At 37.7% G+C, this 20321-nt stretch overlaps 1 protein-coding gene across 1 annotated transcript; it reads right to left on the reverse strand.

The window, feature by feature from the left end:
* Positions 1–370: 370 nt before the first annotated feature.
* On the reverse strand, positions 371–17525 carry slc44a4 (solute carrier family 44 member 4). Its single transcript, XM_037094165.1, has 22 exons — positions 17312–17525; positions 11301–11349; positions 11078–11151; positions 8637–8715; positions 8444–8543; positions 8206–8331; positions 7983–8043; positions 7316–7436; positions 6598–6681; positions 6177–6289; positions 5737–5859; positions 4482–4581; positions 4231–4323; positions 3992–4094; positions 3630–3889; positions 3101–3195; positions 2462–2565; positions 2195–2268; positions 1972–2042; positions 1519–1613; positions 1337–1421; positions 371–1242 (listed from the first exon to the last, which is right to left on the reverse strand). The coding sequence occupies exons 1-22, from the start codon at positions 17349–17351 to the stop codon at positions 1124–1126; spliced, it is 2169 nt and encodes a 722-aa protein (XP_036950060.1). The 5' UTR covers positions 17352–17525; the 3' UTR covers positions 371–1123.
* Positions 17526–20321: the final 2796 nt, after the last annotated feature.

Consider the following 20321-nt stretch of genomic DNA (forward strand, 5'->3'; position numbering starts at 1 on the left):
GCAGTTTGCATGCTTGTCAGTTGACTCGTAGTACAGTATATACATGTAAAATAATTAAATTATACATATACACGTAGTTATATGTATAATTTACTTTTACTATGTATAACAATCGCCAGAAAATTAACTCCCCTACTTAACTGCATTAAATAGCAGATACTTTTGCTCTAGTACGATTCTTGTGCTGTACGGAGTTGTGCAGTATTCAGTCAGACAGCCATTAATATTAAAATGGACTTATTGTGACAGAGAGTGAGTCTGATATTAAATTTGAGGTTTGACCTCCATTTCTTCACACTTACTTGAGACTATATGTAAAGATGAGAAGCTCTGTGAAGGGAAGAAGTAGAATGAAGTAGACTGGTAAAACGCTGGATCCTGTACAGTCATATTTACAACTTTATTGCAATATTTTTATTATAATCATTATCATAAAAATGTTTGTACTTGTAAAACAACCCTTTTGTTTTTTACAAATAATATCTTAAAAATATATGATGTTACAGAACATTTTTTTGTCCTGGTCGTTGCACATTTTTCATTCCATTTGATGAAATTATATGATAATAAAATATAAAACATTCTCAACAATAATAGAAAAAAACTAAATCTTTACCTGCATTTAAATCCATTTAACAGGAGGAAGTGACGGATGTTGAATTGGCCTAAAACTTCCAAATGTTGACAGAAACAAAATATTATATATTAAAATAATTATTGTGGAACTGAGTCATTCATCAAGAGCTGAATCAAAACTTTCTTCAAAATAAAAGTACATCGTTTAATTTCTGTTAGAACTTCATACTTAAAACAAGTTGGGGGCAGAGGAACGACGTTCTGGTGATAATTTAAGTTAATATTTATGTTTTTAACATAAAGTCTTACATATTGCACCTTCACAAATTAAGAAATATGTCACATAAGATGCAGCTTAAAAATTCACATCACCTGCCCCACACGTATTCACATACAAAACACAATAAAAAGTGCAAAATCAGCAAATTAGTTTTAAGTAAACGTATTCGGAAGAAGATGGAGTGTTGAAAGGAGAAGAAACAATTATATCCTGAAGCAGTGTGCTTCTGTTTGTTTGGTTTCATGAACTCAAGAGGTAAAATGTTCTTCATTTTTTCTTTCGATCTGTTTTTGCTGTTTTGTTGGATTTGTTGAGGATCTTCATGAGGTTTTTGGACATATAGTACGGCTTCTGTAGAGATCCATCGTGGCGCTCCAGGTCCTCCACTGTAAAGGTGAGGGATAAATTGAGTAAAGTGATCAAATGTGGAAATGTGTAGCTGATCAGTCCACAGTGAACACTCAGTAAACAGCAACTCACGGAAACAGAGGAAGAGGGTGTCGACACACATGTTGTACACACTGAAGAAGCCATGAGCTATGAGGTAACTACCAAAGATCACCGTCTGCAAAGGCAAAACAAACAACATTGATGATAAACTTCTGGTCTGATTAATCTGAATGACCTCCATCAAAATCAGAGAAAGACAGTTTGTTACTCACAATAATTGGCATCCAGTAGTAGTTGAGGGTTTCAGAGCGGAAGGTGCTGCCTGGTAGCAATATCCGACCAGAGAAGAAGAAGAAGGACAGCACGCCTGGAGGACGATTCAGATTTCAGTGCATTAATGAAAAAGCTTTGTTGGGCTTCACTGTAAGACACAACTTTATTTATTTTCATTCTTTTGTATGACATTATTAAAGTTTTTGTTGGTTTTTCATACTATAGCACCTACAACAGTTAAAACATAATGAACTGTGGGATACGACTCCCACAGAAGCCCTAAATGGTCATGGGGAAAAACACATTATATCTTCTTTTGTTTTCTCAAGATCACTCGTAAATTATCATTTTGTTCTTCGTCTATCAATTAAACACAATGAAGACAGTTAATGTGCAGCTGAACCAGTCCTGAAACTTTTCACATATTCCTAACTCACTGATGTCCTTCTTACCTACTCCTCCGACCACCAGCAGCTTTCCGAAGAACAGCAGCAGGTCTGTCACTTTATCGAGCACCACGACTCTGAGGGAGAAACACAGAAACATGACACTATTCACTGAGTCTCTCTAACACATGACAATACATTCACGAGGACACAGATCAAAAAACATGTCATCAGCAAGTAGTGAGAACACATAAAAACTTGAATCAAGAAAACTGAGTTTAACACAAACCTCACTATGTTTCTCATGAGCAGCTTGAAAGCATTTTTGGCTGACACACAGAAGTTTTTCCCATAAATAGCAATCTGTCGAGAAAACAAAATTAAGGGACAAATCAGGTGACATTATATAAAACTGTGTCATAATGACCTATATGATGATTTATAGCAAATCACATCTTTCCCTTGTGACAGGACTGTGTATGATTTAAATGTAGAGCTGCAAAAATTTGGATTATCACCACTAAACAACTATCCAATAATAATATGTTGTGCTCACCATGATGTAAGCGTTCCTGTTAAGGAACTTGATGAACTTCTCCAAACACCAGAAGCAGCACTTCAGGCAACACATCAGAAAGCGAGCACATGGATTCTGAGCCGCTGAGGACAAGAAGCCAAAACACGCACAGTTTAATTAACCTATATCCAAATAAACGTTGAACACTGTTTCTTTTCTGAAGACATGTTTCAACAAGTACGCAGCCTGTACATCTGTTGAAACTGCAGGAATATAACAGAACTGGAGGTAAAATAAGTCACTCTTCTAGTTGAGCAGCTAAAGTGAAGATTTTGGCTGAAAGAAAGATGTAAGTAACATCTTTCCAAATTAATCTGGAGACTTGATGATCTGTATGAAGCCATTTCATGTTCATTTTGGAATAATTTTTTTTCCCGTTTTGAAAACTTCAAGCTGTTTAGGAGAGTGCTGCAATGTTGTTTTGCTGCAAGGCTCCAGAAGTGTTTTGTCTACCATTAGAGTTCATCCAACTTTCCATCGGTATGAGGGGTGAGTAGATACTGACTGTATTTTTACTGTCCTTTTACTGTCCTATTTACACTTAAGCATCTAAATAAATAAACAAACATGATCAAAATAATCCTTAAAGACAGTGACATGAAGATGGGTCAGCCTTACATCTTGTTTTGTGGTCGATGTACTCCAGAATGATCCTCACCACCTGCACCAGGGTCAGGATCAAAGAACCAAAAGCCAGGGAGCCCACATGGTACCTGAAACAGCCATGACTCACTGATCATTCGTGTATCTAAAACTATTTAACATGAAGTGAATCCCAAAGCTTTAATCATGTGGAGAAACGTCCTTAGAGGCTACAGTTTATATGATTTAGCAGCTGAGGTCTGCTTCCTCAAAACTGTCATGTGTAGATCTACAGTGCCCTCTAGAAGCCAAAGATGGAACTGCAGTCAGCCAGTGTGGCCTGTGATTTGCTCCATTCTGGATTCAGATGACACAGTTTGTCTGAACTACTCTCAACTTGTCGCTAAAAAAGTGGGACGTATACAGTAATCATGCAGCTAGAAGTATCCATATAGTGGCATCTGTAGTGAATGTAGGCCTTCGGTATTTTGGATGCTTTTAACAGGGATCAACACATTTATCATTGCAGGTAGTTGACAGATGTGACGGCAGCTCATTAACCTACCTGAGTGTGCGTATGAAGCTCGCAGACAGTGGGAACATGGGAATGTCTCCTGGTTTGGAGAAGGCCCAGTAGTAAGAGGCGAAGGCCCCCGCCAGCGTACACTGGCCCAAGGCGATGACGAAGTTGACACACCAGAGAAAAGCCACGGCGTTGTAGATCTGCAGATTGAAGATGTTCCGCTGGAAGAGACCTTCGTCGTTGTATTTGATGAAGATGCAGCTGGCTGATGGGCAGTCAGGGTAAGCTGATGAGGTGAAGTTCTGAGAGGAGGACGAATGATTGAAAGTGTAAAGGGAGATACATTTTTATACCATAGCCAGATCCCTTCTATTGGCTACTGTGCTAAAATATGAGAGTTTTACCTGAGGGTTACAATTCTCAGTGCCGTTGATACTCTGACACCTGCTCGTACTGGAGTTGAGAGCCACGACTCTGTAGATCGGATTTCCTGAAGTGGCCAAATATCTGCACGCATCTGTTTAAGAGAAGAACCGCCACTCTGGACTGTACAAGCGATTGTAAACTGTGTCACCTCAGACACTAAACAGTCTCAATCTACAGTCTGCATGCAAACATATACACACATCAAACAAAAGGATACAAAGCAGTGGCACCCCAGTAAGCAACACACACCAACAGGAGGGCAAAGGTGACCAGAGGGTACAGCAGAGCGGACATCATGTGACTGATTGCCCTGTGAGAATAAGAACACACACATCATGAGGTTATGTCAAATCATCACTAGAAGTTCTTAATAAAGTAAAGTAATCTAATAAACCTTTAATTAAAGTTTTTGAGAACAATAAGAACATTGAGGTTCGTAAGGGGTAATAATCTGACATCATGACTCACTTGCTGGACTCCTGGATGAGGGCGATGGCTATGAGGATTCTGGTCCGCAGGAAGATGACAGTCAGGAGAATGATCGCCTCGGCCACAGATACGATTATTACTGAGGGGAAAGGAGAGGTGAAGTATGAAAAGATGTATCCCTTACATGCCATCATCTCACACACACACAAACCTGGATCACAGCACACACGCACTCTTCCCATAAACAAACACACACTACTCCATACTCAACTCTTAGTCTTTAGGCCTGTCTGTGGATATCAGCATTATTATTCTACCTCATTTATCTTTCTATATTTTATTGGTTTACAAATACACAAATATTATAAATTAATATAGAAATGCTTGATCTGGGAACTCTACAGTGCAGTATTAGTCTATAATAACAAGAGAAAGAGAAAAATATAACAAAAACATACAACAAAACAATATAACAACTGAAAGGATGTACACAAAAAGGAATTCAATAAACGTAGAATGAGTCAATGTTTACAAAGATAATACATAAAGATAACATTGGAGAGATTAAAAAAACAAACCTTTAAAAACTTTCTAAACTCGTGCAGGTAATACATTTAAAAAATGAAATGGCAAAGCATTTCACATCATTAAAACCCTGAGATGTTTGATAAATAGGAAGCCTGAGTTTATAGTTATTTTGAGTAGAGTAATGACGACATTGGTGAAAGTAGGAATGTTGTCCATAAAGAATGTTGCCTTCTTTCCTCTGTTTTCTAAGTAAAATGTGTGCAATCAAATTAATTAGATATTTGTTTAAAAGAATGAAGAACAGCATCTGTGACCTAAGCATAACCTTACAATTAAACTAAAAAAGATAAATATTGATTATGAGCTACATTAACAGCTGCAGTGAGCACCAACCCTTAAATCTAGGTCATCTTTTATCAGACTCATTTTACAACATCATGAATAAACTGGTGTTGTAAACATCACGTGTGACTCGTGTGTATACCAACAGTGCTTTTATTGCATTAATATTTGGATACGGATGTATTTATGTCTATTTCATACCCCTCATTTCCTCTGTGCTGTTTTTTCCTCAGTAAAAGCTGCTTCATAGAAACATTGCCAGGTCTGACTTAATCTGACCTGATTAGGTTACTGATGTGCACACAACTGCTCCTGTGAAATGCTAATAAGCCAACAGGCGGAAAGATAAAAAGGTATCTCCACACTGAGAAGAAGAGCGTGAGGGAGGTTCATAGAAGATGAGAAGCATCGTAATCAGACTCACAGAAGGCCAGCCAGGTCTCTTGGACTTGCAGGTAAACCTGGAAGTTGGTGGTGAAACCAATTTCAGATATGGTGGCCGAGTTTTGCCTGTGGTTTTCGTACTCCCAGTAGCAGTGCCAAATCCCTGCAAGAGACACAACAACTCAGAGGCTACTAGGAACATATCATATTGTAACATATAAATTGCCTTTGTAGTCTTTGATTTTGTTCAGGACCAATACATGCAAATATAACTTTTATTCTGTGCCAGTTTCCACAGCACAGGTATAGAACTGGTTTGTAGTGTTGTGCAATTTGGCTGCAGGACAGCACTGCATTCAAGACCTATCCTCTATAAGTGATGTTATTTATCCAGTGTATATAATTGCACCTCCAGACATTCTGTTTCACAAGAAATTTCCACACCGTTTGCCTTAAAGACTACACAAGGTGAGTGTTTACCGTATGCCCCAGCGCCTAGGAGCCCGATGATGAGCACCCACACCATGACTGGAGCCGTGAATCTCAGCAGCAACAGGAACAGCATACTGACCACCATGGCTATTAGCAGACCACTGAGAGGGGAGAGAGGATAAAACAGATGTGAAGAAAACAAAAAAGGAGAGTGAATGATACTTACTTAGATATTAAAGATAAAATGTTCAAGTACTGTAAAATAATTAATAATAAAGTAATTGAGCATAATTTTACTGCAAACTACATGCATGGTGACATTTTCAACAACTGTTTAAATTCTGAAAAGTGGGATGTGTAGTAGTAAAGATGTACGTTCGCATGTTGGGACAGAAACAAGTAGTTTCTATATGCCAACAGGTGGCAGTATGTGTGTGAGTGTGTGGTGCAGTTAGGTGAATCAACTCACACGAGGATCCATGGCCATGACGACGCAAAATCCTCAAAGATTCGGACTCCAATCTCTCTGGCATTGAAGCCATTCACAACATCACTGATGAGGACAAAAGCAGGGACAGGTGTTATTTCCCCTTTCAAACAGTTAAGTAAGAGGCAAAAGGGCAGAGATCAACAAATACAGTGAACACACAGACAAAAGCTAATATGTTTATACAGCAAACAAACAGAGATAACAGTTTCATTGTGTTTAGGTAACGTCGTCTGGAACCTACTAAAAGGTGTTGAGGTAAAGAGGATGTAGATGTAAAGAAAAGGGGAGTCAGTTACCTCTTTCAACTTGTGGAGCAAACGCAAACTACTATAGTTTCTACTGGTGAGACACAAATGAAGCCATACAGCCTAAAAAGATGAAGATAACCCCGGACCCACAGGCAGATCTACAGTTTGTAAGAAAACTACATAAGTCTACAAGTCACACCATGTCTAAGCTGCTGTTGTGTATAACTGGGGTGCACACAACAAGAGCGACTACAAGCAGCTGCCACGCTATGCATCAATACACACACTCACGAAGCCACCGACCTTGTGCTGGTGATGAGGAGGAGACAGAAACATGGTTGTTAAACTGTGTGTGTGTGTCTTACGTGTGCAGTCATCTGTGATTTAAGAGCACAGCCGATTTGTTTATAATCAGCACATGATGATGGTAGAAATCCACTGTATCTTACCCAGTGCCATTCTTGATTATGCTGGCTGTGTCGTTGATTGAGGAGGGTAGGCCTGGAACTTCGGCAAAGTAGCCTGGGATCTTCCCCAGATCTGCAATATTGGGCAGACATCTCCCAAGAACTAGAAGAGGAGAAAATAAATCAAATCAGCTTGAAATGGATTTTATTTTAATACATTACACGAGATCTCTTTTTTTTGCATCACAACCCATCATCCTTTTTAATAATTACAATAATCACCTGCTTCTTATGGCCGATACGACAACAATTTCAAATATTTGTATTTTAAAAATATGACAAATACAACAAATGTATAATTCATAGCTCTAATAAGATTTATTGTGGTAATCTCAAAGACTTTTTCCCTCCTCTCCGAACACTTGGGGAAAACGTATTGCAAGTTGCAATTGTGTTGTCTTCTTCACCTTGAAAAACAACGGCCACTTCAGCGCAGACAAATTTGGCTCTCATCTACATCGCATGGCGTGAGTAAATGCTGCAATTAATAATTCGGCTAAAGCAATTTGGCTTTGTATTATCGGTTCTATTCATCGGCTATAATGTCATTATGTGCCAATAATCGATAAGGTAAATTTTCCATTATCGGGCAGATAATTTATCTGTCTGATCTGTATTATGAATCCCTAGAGTAAATAGTTCCTTTTACCAGAGGTTGTTGGAATGTGGAAGAAAGGACACAGCTCCTGGTCAATAATTTGTTGAACCGTCTGAAAAATACAACAAAATAGCTTACATGAATATCGACCAAAGCGTCAGGTTTGTTTTGCTGAAATAAACAATGTTTCCTTAACCAAATCAGACAAAGAAATGTCTTATTTGGGAACTTAAAGGCACACAGAGTGTACACATGCTAACACAACATGACTTACCAGCTTAGTAGTTTTCAGGTCTATGGAAGGCACACAGAGGCTCTGATTGAAAACGTCTGCTGGCCTTTTTGAATATGAAGTAAATAACACGGCACTGAAATCATTGGGACAGCTTTCCACACACACCTACAGGTAGTGAAAAAACAAAGAATTTATGTCACAATTATAACTGTGACACACAGAGTAATGTATACAGCCCAGCATCATTAGAAACAAAAAATCAAGTTGTCTTCTCTACCTGTGTGGTTGGACACTGAAAGCCATTAAGAGCCGTTGCCATGACATTAACAGATGTGGCACATTTAAGGAAGTCAAAGTAAAACAAGTTGGGTCGGTCTCTGCGAAAGGGAAGACAGCAAAGAAGAGTTATTTTGATTTTGTATTTATAACATGTAGTACATTAAATGAAAAGTCAAGTATGATTAAATTACTTATTTGGTCCAGTGCCACAGAACCATCCAGTTGAGTTTCTTGGATAAAGAACATGTCTGGGATCTCCATAGAGCCAAGCTGATAGAAAAAAAACAAACACATTGAAACAAAGATAAGAAGTCAGTGACCTAAACGATACCAGCACTCACTAAATGACTGATTACAGATTGACGCAGGAGATATGGGCATTCATCCTGGTGTGACACGTACTTCTGTCACCCTGCAGACTCTGTGATCTGATAAGGACATTTCAGCCTCGGTACGACTATAAATGTTTGTTTTTACTTAATAAACATTTTAACCAAAGTTTAACAGTCTATTATTCTTATTAGGTCACCAATTACCAAACACCTCCAAAATAAATGATGTTTTGAGCTATGATAGAAATATTTACAGTGGAAAAATACAGATTTGGAAGAAGTATTCAGATCTTTTACTTCACCACACTGTGAAAATACTCCTTCAAAAGTAAAAATTCTTATTCTCTTATTTAAGTAAAAATGTATGCATGTGTCATCAGCAAAATTAATGAAAGATAGTGTTTTCCTGTAATTCCTGATGTTCTTGGACTAATATTACAGCTAAATGAATATGTATGTTGCATGTTTCTGGTATAGATGGTAAGGTAATTTTAACCATTTTAGTCACTGTTGGACAGTTTAATCTACAGCAATGCATCATATTCTGTAAGATCATCATGTTTGCAGCTTGGTTGTTTTGTGAGAACCACGTTCCTCAAAAAAATTACTGAGCTCATTAAAACAAAATGATTTCAGACTTGTGACGATGCAGTCGTGAAAAATAACAAACTAAAGCTGCCTCTGAGATGCAGTGGAGCAAAATGGAAACACTCAAGTAAAGAGGTATTTTGAATTTGTAATAAAGTACAGTTCTTTCATTTCACCGCTGGCAATAGAGATGAAATCTCTCATTTAGGTGAGCTTGTGGTGTATTAACGGATTATATCAGCTCGACCACAGGAGGGCGCAGCCTGTGTGACAGGATGAACATCTCTCTTGCTCCTGTGGAGTTTGATGTGAATGCACCTCTTGTTAATTGCTGAAAGCCTGACTGTAATATATGGTAAAATGTAATATATCACCAACAGGCGAGAGATGTAAATCCCTGAAAGAATTTGAGAGTTTCTTACATACGATGTAGTTAGAAGTAGAATGTTTTGTTAATGGGTAATCAATTCAGCACTTTATGTAAAAACACAGGCTGGTAGATTCTTTCCATGACAACAAAAAACACCTCAGTTAACCAAACTGAGCTGCCAACAAAAAGTAAACCGGGACACACACACACACACACACACACACACACACACACACACACACACATACAAGGTGACCCTATTATCAGGACTCTCTGTTGACTCTAGATTAGAGAGCTGACCTGAGTGTTGGAATGAGTTTGATGACACGGCAATAAAGAGCCTCTGACTGGAAATAGTTTTTTTGCAGTTTAACACAATAAGAAAAAGATGTACAACAAAACAAGTGATTATATGGAATGATGACATATGACTAAAGCAGAATCTAGGAGTAATATGTAAATCTACAAGTTTGGTTTACATTGGTTGTAAGAGTAGCGGGGCTTCTTTACGAAGAAGAAGGTGCATCGTGTTTAAGTTGTTGAGCAAGACAAAGAGGCATTTAAGTTGTCTAGTGGCATTAAATATACAGTTCAGGTTACATTTTGCTCATTAAGAAACTAATAAACTATCCCAGCTAACATACATGCTATTGCTTATCCATGTTAATATCTATGTCATCACTAATCCAAGAGAGCAAGAGAGCAGCTGTCTGGTTGCAATGGCAGTGACATACGATTATTAACCGCACTCCTGCTCTCTGTTTGAGAAAGAAAGTTAACCATTAAAAAGGAAGAAACAGTGACTGGAGGGAGGCATTAAGTCTGAGAAGCATCAACTGGGGGGGGATGAACAAAGCCATAGTGTGAAGAAGAAAGCCAGAAACGATCTTTGTGGTTTTGATAGAAACTCTTGACAGTTGTGAGAGCATCATCACTTTGTCAGCTAGGCTGCTGTGACTTTATAGAAAAAATTTGGTTAAAGCAAGTATTATAGCCCTTCTTAGCACTATGTGAGTATGTAGATGTGCAGGTAGGTGTGTTTTTCTTTTTACAAGGCTAGCTGTTCCCCTGTTCCCAGTTTTTCTGCTGAGCTAAGCTAGCTGTAGCTTCAGGTTTAATGAGCAGTTAAGAAAATGGTATCAATCTTCTCATGTAACTCAACAAGAAAGTAAATACACGTATTCCATGTTTTTCAAGAAAAACAGCAGAAAGAAATAGTTTAGTTGAATAAACAGCATGGACAAGAAGGGCCCAGAGAGGAGAAGGTGGAAAACAATGACTGATGATTATATGATTATCAGTGAGAATCAAGAGGCCCGTGTTGGTGTTAAGTTACTCTCACCTAAAATCCCAACTGCTGCATAGCCAACGATGACCGCCATAAACAGGATACAGCAGATTATATCAGTGCACCCTCTGGAGAAGAAGGGAGAGACAGCGGCTGTTTAGAGTGAGCACACTGAGCTTTTGAATTCAAATTTGCCTTGAGGGTGACAAATGTGATTCCAGCAGTCAACAACTAGGCAAACAAATCCTCAGAGTTAGTCAGTGAGAAACACATTCACCTTTTCTTTATGGGTCCATTGAATTGTGGATCAAACTCAGCAGGTTCTCCTGGGAACAGAAAACAGTGAGACAGCAAATCAGTGGATTTAGTTTCATCAAGGCTTGTCATACAAGGTAAATTAAGCTCGCCCAAACAATTATAAGTTCTTTTTTTAATTGTGTGTTTTTTTTAATCTATTTTATTTTTAACTATTTTTGTACTCTTCTTTTCAGCATAAACACATGTTACAGTAACACATGTCATGCCAGCATACATGTATTTAAGTACATGCGCACACACGAGGAAACATGCAATCCCATTACAGTTAATAGTGATGCAACAAATAAACATCTGAAGAGAAATAAGGGAAAATAAAAATAACAATTCCAAAGTCAAATAAATTACTTTCACACCTTATAACTCCAACAAATCAGCCTTTCATCAGCATATCTAAATAAGTAATAAATAAGTCTCAAAGTCTGCCATTTCACATTCAAATATGTTTTGTTATCTCAGATAGCACTTTTTGGGCAGCAAAAGTAGGTATACCAAACACCTTCCATGATGGCAACCTTTAAAATAAGGACTGAAAAGCAAAACCTGAGGTTCAGCGTCCAGACTGACATAAAAAAATCAGGTCCGGCCTACAGTTTCACCCATATGTTAAAGTAAATTCCCTGACAGAGCAGAGGGATATGGCATCTATTGTCTGTTGAGTGCAAAACAAAGAGTAATTTAATGCTGCTAAACATAGTCCTCACATGCAAATTGAATAATATGGATGTCAAATCTGACTCAAATCTGATTCAAATCTTACTCAATCGTTAACCCAGGTATTATTTTGAAGATAACACTAGTAACACTTGAAAAAAAGAACAATGAGATGATCTTTTGAAGAGCTCTAAGATCCTGCTGCATTCAAACAGCCATTATTTCCATCACCACCTTTGCTGACTGGTACACCGTCATCATGTGTGATTATTCAGCAACTTCCTTGTTTGGTTTCATACGGATTATCAAGGACACATTAGCTAATCACTCACAGAGTAACCTGTAATTCCACGTCAAGGAAATGGACTGCTGATTAGATCTGTGTGTACCTTACGTGTGAAAACCTGGGGAGGAGTTGTGCATAATAAAATAAGGACTTTTGAGTGGACTTTATATTGACAAGCACTCACTTTGGCCTTGGCTCATTATGAGTAAAAGTTTTAGTTAGAAAGTTTTTTATTTGAAGATATGTGTCCCTATAAGAGCAGGATGGTGCGTTTCCAAGTGATGCATGTGCCCTTTTCTTTGAGTTAATGAATTACACTTGAATTTGGAAGAGAACAAGGAAATAACATTCAGAGGGAATCTTATTTTTATGGGTTTGTTGCTCACAGGTGGTATAACACTAAAACAAAAGTGACTGTTTAACAGGAAATAAATATCTTGCCGTTTCCTGGAACAGAGACAGACTGGCAGTAAGAACTAACAAAGTAACCCAGTGGGTGTCGTTTATGTCACACAACAAGCTGATAACTAAACAGTCGCAAGTTCCTGTTAGTTACTTCATGTGCAATCACAGAGAAAAAGGTCAGAGATGAGGCACAGCACTGACCCGAGCAGCTAAGGGTAATTTGATATACAAATTATTATGTAATACAATTTAAATGCAAAGTGAGCCTTTCGGAGGAGGGAGTGTCACAGACGTTTAATCATTTTAACAGTTCAAAATTTACAATCTGAAAACTTGTTTGAAGAAATCCCAACTGAAAACATTCCTGTCTATCATAAGTCAGCCTCTGCAGCATTATCCTGTCGGGCAGGAAAAACACACCAGTCTGCTCCGAGCATTTGATCATAAGTAGAAGGTCCAGTTTTGGCAGGTAACAGGTTCAAAGTATCAGTAACTACAGAGCTGAATCTTTGTGCTCGAACACTTGTATTCTTCAAAACTAATAGTGCTTGAACGTTATGATGAAAAGCCTCAAAAGCCTGATGGTTCTTCAGCACAACATGTTGGAAAGTGTGCAGGTGTTTCATTGGATATTCGTGCAAATACAAAAATACTGTGGTCACTTGATTAGTCCACAGGAATGAACATTTAGCCAGGCAGCTCAACACTATTATCCTCATAGCAGCAGGAGGAAAATTATCTCTACTGACTGTAATTTGAATAGGAGTGATGGAAGCTGTGTCAACACTGTGAGCACGTCAGGACTGCCGAGTAGGATGCAAATCTCCAAACAGGACGCAGTGAATTAGTGGATATTTATTCTGCTGGCACAGTCCAAGATTCAATGTAGTAAACAAAACCTAAAACATTCATAGAGACCAAGAAAATATTAAAGGAGCTCTATGTAACAATTTGTAGCAATTTGCATGGATTAATCCCTTTTTTATTGGCCACATATGAGCAGATTGTAATCTGATGTAAAACATTTGACTTTCCCTTCCCTCTTGGTCGCCTGCACAAGCCTGTGGCCCTTTTTAAAAAAAATCATTTTATGCTGCTGGATTGTTGATTTCTTTGTGAAGGCCTCTGACTTAAATTATATTCATTGTCAGAAAATGGAAAGAAATGTCAATCAGTGGATTCCAAAGTGTAAAATTTACATAATAAAAAGTCATTTTTTTGTCAACAATCCCAAGATACTGTGTTGACTGTCTTTGACAGGTAAACTAGAAAAAAAAATCACCTTAAACAAAAAGACAATCTTATTAATCAATTACAAAAGTAGTTGCTAATGCATTTCCTCCACCAAGGACGTTATCTTTATGACTGTTGCTTGGATTATCAACAGGATTAAACAAAAACTACTGACCAGATTTCCACAACACCTGGAAGCTTCGACACTCATATACGAATATCAAGTGTGTGAAGGACAATGACAGCCACACAAAGCAACATGGGTATATTTGTGTTCATTCTTGTGGAATACACAAAACGACTCAGTGCAGTGAGATCAAATGTTCTCAACAAAGAACCTGTTCATCGGCCTCTTGTGATGCTGCAAGTGTCAGATTTCAGCTCTGCTAGGACACTGCTTTGTGTTTGGAGTAAACGGCAACATGGAAAAAAGGCTCACCGTGACTGTGTGACACACATAAAAAGGACTGTTCTGGTTTTATATGCTTGTAAAAAGCTGGAGACGGCATTAAACCTTAAAACCTTGAACCATGACCGGCTGGCTGCAGGACAACAAGTGTGTGAGGGTCAATCGATCGACCTTGGCTGTAAGAGGAGGGACGCAGAAGGGTCTTGACGGATGACACAATGATTCTAAACATTAATTAGCAATTTGGGGCAATAAATAAAAGATATTCATGAATGAAAAAGGTTGAGTAAAAGGATACTATGAGTAAATGCTGTAAATGCTGTGTGGCTTATTGTACAAACCTCACCCATCACTATATTTTACAGCTAAAAGAGGTTAATTGGTAACCTGCAGCAAACACAGGACGTTCCCAGGGGAGAAAAACGAAAGAGTCATCTTTACAAAGTACTGTGAAATATGAGGGGAAGGGACCTGATTGACTGGAAACTTACGTGACCTCTGAACACCTTTAAACGTGTCAATGAAGTCATCACAGAAGCAGAAAGGACTTCTTACCGCTCTAAATATTCAAACTAAGAGAACGTGGAGAGGAGGGTTGTAACCCACCATTATTTTCATTATTGATCATGAGTATTAATCATCATCTCAACTTCTTCTGGTGAGATCCCAAAACGGTGTCCTCAACTACTATCTTAACTCCCACAAAAACAAAATCTATATTCCATCTCACACCAGGTTACGCTTGGCACTTTTCTTTTAACAATCACATTAAAAATAAAAAGCGAACTGAGTGTTTCACATGCTGCTTCATCATATTCATTCTGTTGACTGATTGATGCAGTGATTCCCAAAAAGTTCAAACCCTCTTTCAAAGATAAGGTCACCGTTCAAGTGGTTCCTTTGCTGTGTACATTACCTACATTAACTAGCTTGTCATTAAAAAGTAGACCTCAGTTGTTTCCCTGTTGCCTCAATCAGCTTTCTGGTCAATGATTTGCAGCAACAACACCCTGCATGTCACTTATTTCCCAACACTGAGTGTCTACACTTTCTTAACAGGAAAACAGATGTTGCGTTTGAAATATGTATCTTCTCCAAACAAGAAGAACCACAAACATTGTACAACAACACATTGACAACAACGGCAGTCTGAATACAAAAGCCTTGTCATGCCAAGGAAGAGGTTTTCTACTTCCTCATGAAGGTAATGCAACAACAGAGAACTGGTAGGAAACAGATTTCCAGTTAGAACACAAGCGGCTACTCGAGAACATAGGTTCAGTTGTTTATCTAATGCCACTGTGAGCAAACTGTCAGCGCCGACATTCGTGGTCGCTTCTCCTGTCAACATCTTATTCTCCGATGTTATCTGAGGAGACATGAAATCCGACTGATATTTACCTCCAGGGAGGGTTTGTTTACTGTAGAATTGTGAAACCTCCCAGACTGTCAATACACTTGTGACTCTATCAATACATCAGATACCACAGAGAGTAAACAGGGATGCAGGAGACAGATCTGCTGAGCATGAGGCTGAAAATCAGTCAGTCACAGGAAGCTCTGAAATGTTTCAGCAACAAGATTTCCCTTCGTAAACATTCTGTTCTCAGAATAAAATGATACGTTTGACATGATATTGTGGTTCTCTTTATGCTGTCAATACTACCCAGTATCAGGTACTATATATTTGATATTAGCACTTAAAACTGTTAGCTGGTGGACAGAAATGAACCTGATAACCGTTGTGATAATCAAATAATTGTCTAAGTAGTATTCAAGTAAAAATGACTCTGAATGACTCTTTTTTAATGTTTTAATTGATAATATTTAAATAAATTTAGTTTTTTGACTGTTGGTTAACCAAGCAATTAACAGAGAAAGTAATTAGTAAAGTCACAAATGCTTGATAAAAATATGTGTGTGATTATTGATATAACTGAGGTTATCGGCTGATATAGTAGTATTAGACATGTTTACTCTCTAAAACCAATTTATTTGGAGCAATTAAATGATTAACTGATAACAGAAAATTAATCAGTAACTATTTAAAGGATTATTTAAATCAAATACATATTTTTTCAAGGCAAAAATAACAAAAAAAATGTCAGCTACACGATTATCTATAAACTAGATATGATGAAAATAATTATTAGCTGCAGTCCAGACGGAGACAATTTTACTATTAACATCTCTGAGCAACAGATTACAACCTTTATCATCTACTGTCATGTTCATTGTCTTTTGAGATGTTCATTATTCTTCTGAATCTGCAAATTTAGAAGTAATTAAAGTTGTCAGATGAATAGACAACCTACTTAGTTTCCACCACTGATGAAAAGCCAGGAAACTACTCTTTAAATTTATTCTTTTAATATTCTGGTGACTACTTAGATTTATCTTTATATCTTAATTTTTATATTGTGATGTCAATTTGTGGTCACAAAGCTCCCTGTTTATTTAAGTCTTCCTGTGTGGGTCAAATATCTGGAATGTTTTGACTCAGCTGTCATTAACCGATGACATATATTGATAAGTTGTTGGTAAACCATAAAATCATGTTTATTGTTGGCACCTTAACCTACCAACATACAAAACACACCAGTAGACGAGCCTACATTTGGCATCAGAGAAAGATCTCAGCTTCTCTCTCTAGAAATATTCTACTCATAAACTGCTAAAATAAGTACAGTAGCTGTAGGTTAACACAATTACGTAAAAACATTAAATTAAATGATGTTACCGAGGATTAACAACGACATTTAATCAATTCACGTCCACTCACCCATTTCAGAAGAGAACATAAACTATTAATCGTAGTGATTTGGTGAAACAAACTCTTCTTGCGATCTAAAATTTGAGAATAAATCAGTGAGACGCGATTTAATATTGAGATTATCTTAAAGTAGCTGCTAGCTAATGTTCGCTTGGATACGTTTATATTCAGCATTGAGCCTCAGAGGTAAGTTAACGGACGTTGTCCACTCACCATACTCAGAGTCCGGCTCATTCTCCTCTTTTTTACCCATTTCCCGCCTCAGCCTCCACTTCTCCTTCTTTAAGTTCTCAGACACAAACTTCCCTCACCTGAACTGATCTTAAAACTCAACAAACAAACAGATACAAGCTAAAACCGCGTTTAAAGACGAGCCTCTGCGTGTCTGCGCGCTCTCACTCGGTCACTAAGTTAGGAAATCTTTTCCGTCTTCCTGCTAGTCGTTACTAGGCAGTGACGTCACGAGCGCACCTGCTGAGGGATGCGCACCTGCGCGGTCCATCGAAGATTGTGTATTGAAGAGAGGAATCACTCCTTCACTGAATCTATGACCGCTGTTTTCTTTTCTTTTCTTTTTCTTCTTCTAACTCGTCCTGTAGTTCTATCAGCTGCAGGTTAGATACAGTCGATTATTATTTTGTGTTTTTGTATCGTGTGAAATGAAAATACCATGGTGAAATCAAATACATTTAATTTAAGGACATTTTAGGTACTTTATGGACATCCACAATATATATATAGATGTCCACAATTGCATTTTTACTAGTCGTAATACGAATTTTGGATATCTGTAATGACATTTTTACTAGTTAAAATGTATTCTTGGATATTCAAATTATGCATTTTGGATATGTGAAATGAAAATTATGACTAGTAACAAATGAATTGAAGATATCTGAAATGGGAGTTTTTCCTAGTAAGAATTCAATTGCAGATATCCAGAATGTTCATTCTAGATATCCAGAGTGTAATTGTGGATATCTGATATTGAAATCCCAATACATATGAATGGCAAAGGTGACGTCATTTGTCCTAGGAAGAATGTCACTGTGGATATCTGAAATGTTCTTTTTGATTAGGAAGAACTAAATTACAGATATCTGCAATACATATCCAGTCTAGCTATTAAATGTTAAAATGGCCACTTATACTTTTTAAGGATTTTTAGATATCTTAAATTTAGTTTTGACTCGTACAATCACAGTTGTAGATATCTTGAAATAACATTTCTAATAATAAGAATTTTATTGCGGATATATTTAATTACCATTCTGACTAGTGAAATATCAATTTTGACTAGGAGAAATGCTATTATGGATATCTAAAATGTAATTACAGATAGGAGTGTAGTTCGATTCAATGTTAAAACGGCTTGCCATAGTAGCCACACTAACGGGCACGCAGTTGCTCTGTTCATCTGGTCAATGCGGAACTGACGATGCATTCAGGTGCGCTCTCAGACAATGGGAAATTGGACTTATCAAACCTGGGGGACTGTGTCAAGCTGGCACCACCTACTGGACATTAGGGTCGCTGCACTTTCTTTTGGTTTTTTTTTTTGCAATTTAGGCCGCTCCCATGTCAGAATCATGCCTGTCCCAGCACAAACATAATGTGACAAAATATTAGAAACATTTTAGAAACACTGACCTCCTCATGAAAATCCCATAGATCGTGAGTGACTCAGAATCAGAATCAGAATCAGAATCAGAATCTTTATTCTTTTATTCCCTTATTACTAAGGACAGTTTAATTTAACAATAAACAATAATAACAGTACAAAATGAACAAGATAATAAAAAGGTAACAAATAGATTCTCACATAATATGTACAAGTACACCATTTCACATTTGAAATAATTAATTTTATGGTAAAAGTACAGAAATCAATAACACTTGAGCTGAGGTGTCAAAATGACCTGAATTCACCCAATTACAATATTAATGTCATGTAATTTGATTACATTCTTTTAGTATTAGAATAATAACAAATAAAGAAATGAAATATCAATAAAAAAAGTGACCTTTTTTAATCCTATTAACAATTGTTTATCTGTGTTGGTTCTATTAATATTTGGTTTATTCATATTTTGCCCTCTATTGACAAGACAGATTAAGAAATTACACTAAACTAAATGCAAACACAGGTCCTCAATCCTGGATTTGAACCCAGGGCAAAAGTAGGTTTTATTATCAAGGGACACCTATGTTGCCAACTAAGCTAGACTATCCACCTTCAGGCCCACTCTCTGGTTAGATACAGGTAAACCAGCAAAATAAGTCCCGCCCACAGCCTCTCTAACGAATGCGGGTGGTGCTCGCCTAAAGGGGCGGTCTTTCTCGTTTCCCGCGTGAAAGTAGTGCATTTCCCTCCAAAACTCTTTGTTTGTTATCAGCCGCTGAGGAATCTTCAGTCTGTTTGGAGTGGCCCTTCTCAGAGGACACGAACACGGTCAGTAATTTTTTATGTACCAATCTGCTTTATGTGTACTGTTACTTGCTCAGTACAGGTGTGTTCATGTCTGTGTGGGAGGTGTACAGATCAATTATTATTCACAGATATCCGTAATAAACCCAGGTAATGTTCATTTATATATCAGCCAGCTCCACATAGTAACTACTTTCATGTGTTGTGTAAGCCCAGTAAGTCCTGCTTATGTGCAGGTTAAAAGGGAGCTAGCCTGCCTCTCATGTTGGTGAGATTTGTTTTTGAAGAAGTCTCATTTAATTCTTATGTGTTGAGGTAAATTCGGCCAGAACATAATCCTCAAACAGCATCCAATTAAATCCGCCATGGGCATTATGTTTCGCTCAGTGCACTAGACCTCCATTGTGATTTTGGTCGTTTTATTGCTGCCGTGTTTATTACATGAATAATGCACAGTTAATTAAATTTAGGCCGCTATTTCAAAACAAGTCGCTAGTTTTGGTAAAGTCGGCTTTAATTTTTTTTTAACTGTACGGTATGAAAGCTGGTTAGCTAAGGTTTGCTGGTCAGTGTAAGTGAGTGGTTATGTTATGTTATGCTAGCTAGCTTACTGTTGGAGATGCACTACATGGTTTGGGAAACATGTTAGCAGCGACTCAGCTGCTTTTACTTAGGGGTAAGGACACAGGAACCGGGTCCTGACACTATAACGAGCTTATTAAGATTTCTGAGTCGTTTCTTCGTTGAGTTTTTACAGACAGGTTTGCGTATTAGCTAAAGTTTGTTGGAGAGTGT

This window comes from Acanthopagrus latus, chromosome 3, assembly GCF_904848185.1.
Source record: "Acanthopagrus latus isolate v.2019 chromosome 3, fAcaLat1.1, whole genome shotgun sequence".
In the NCBI taxonomy this organism is placed as follows: domain Eukaryota; kingdom Metazoa; phylum Chordata; class Actinopteri; order Spariformes; family Sparidae; genus Acanthopagrus; species Acanthopagrus latus.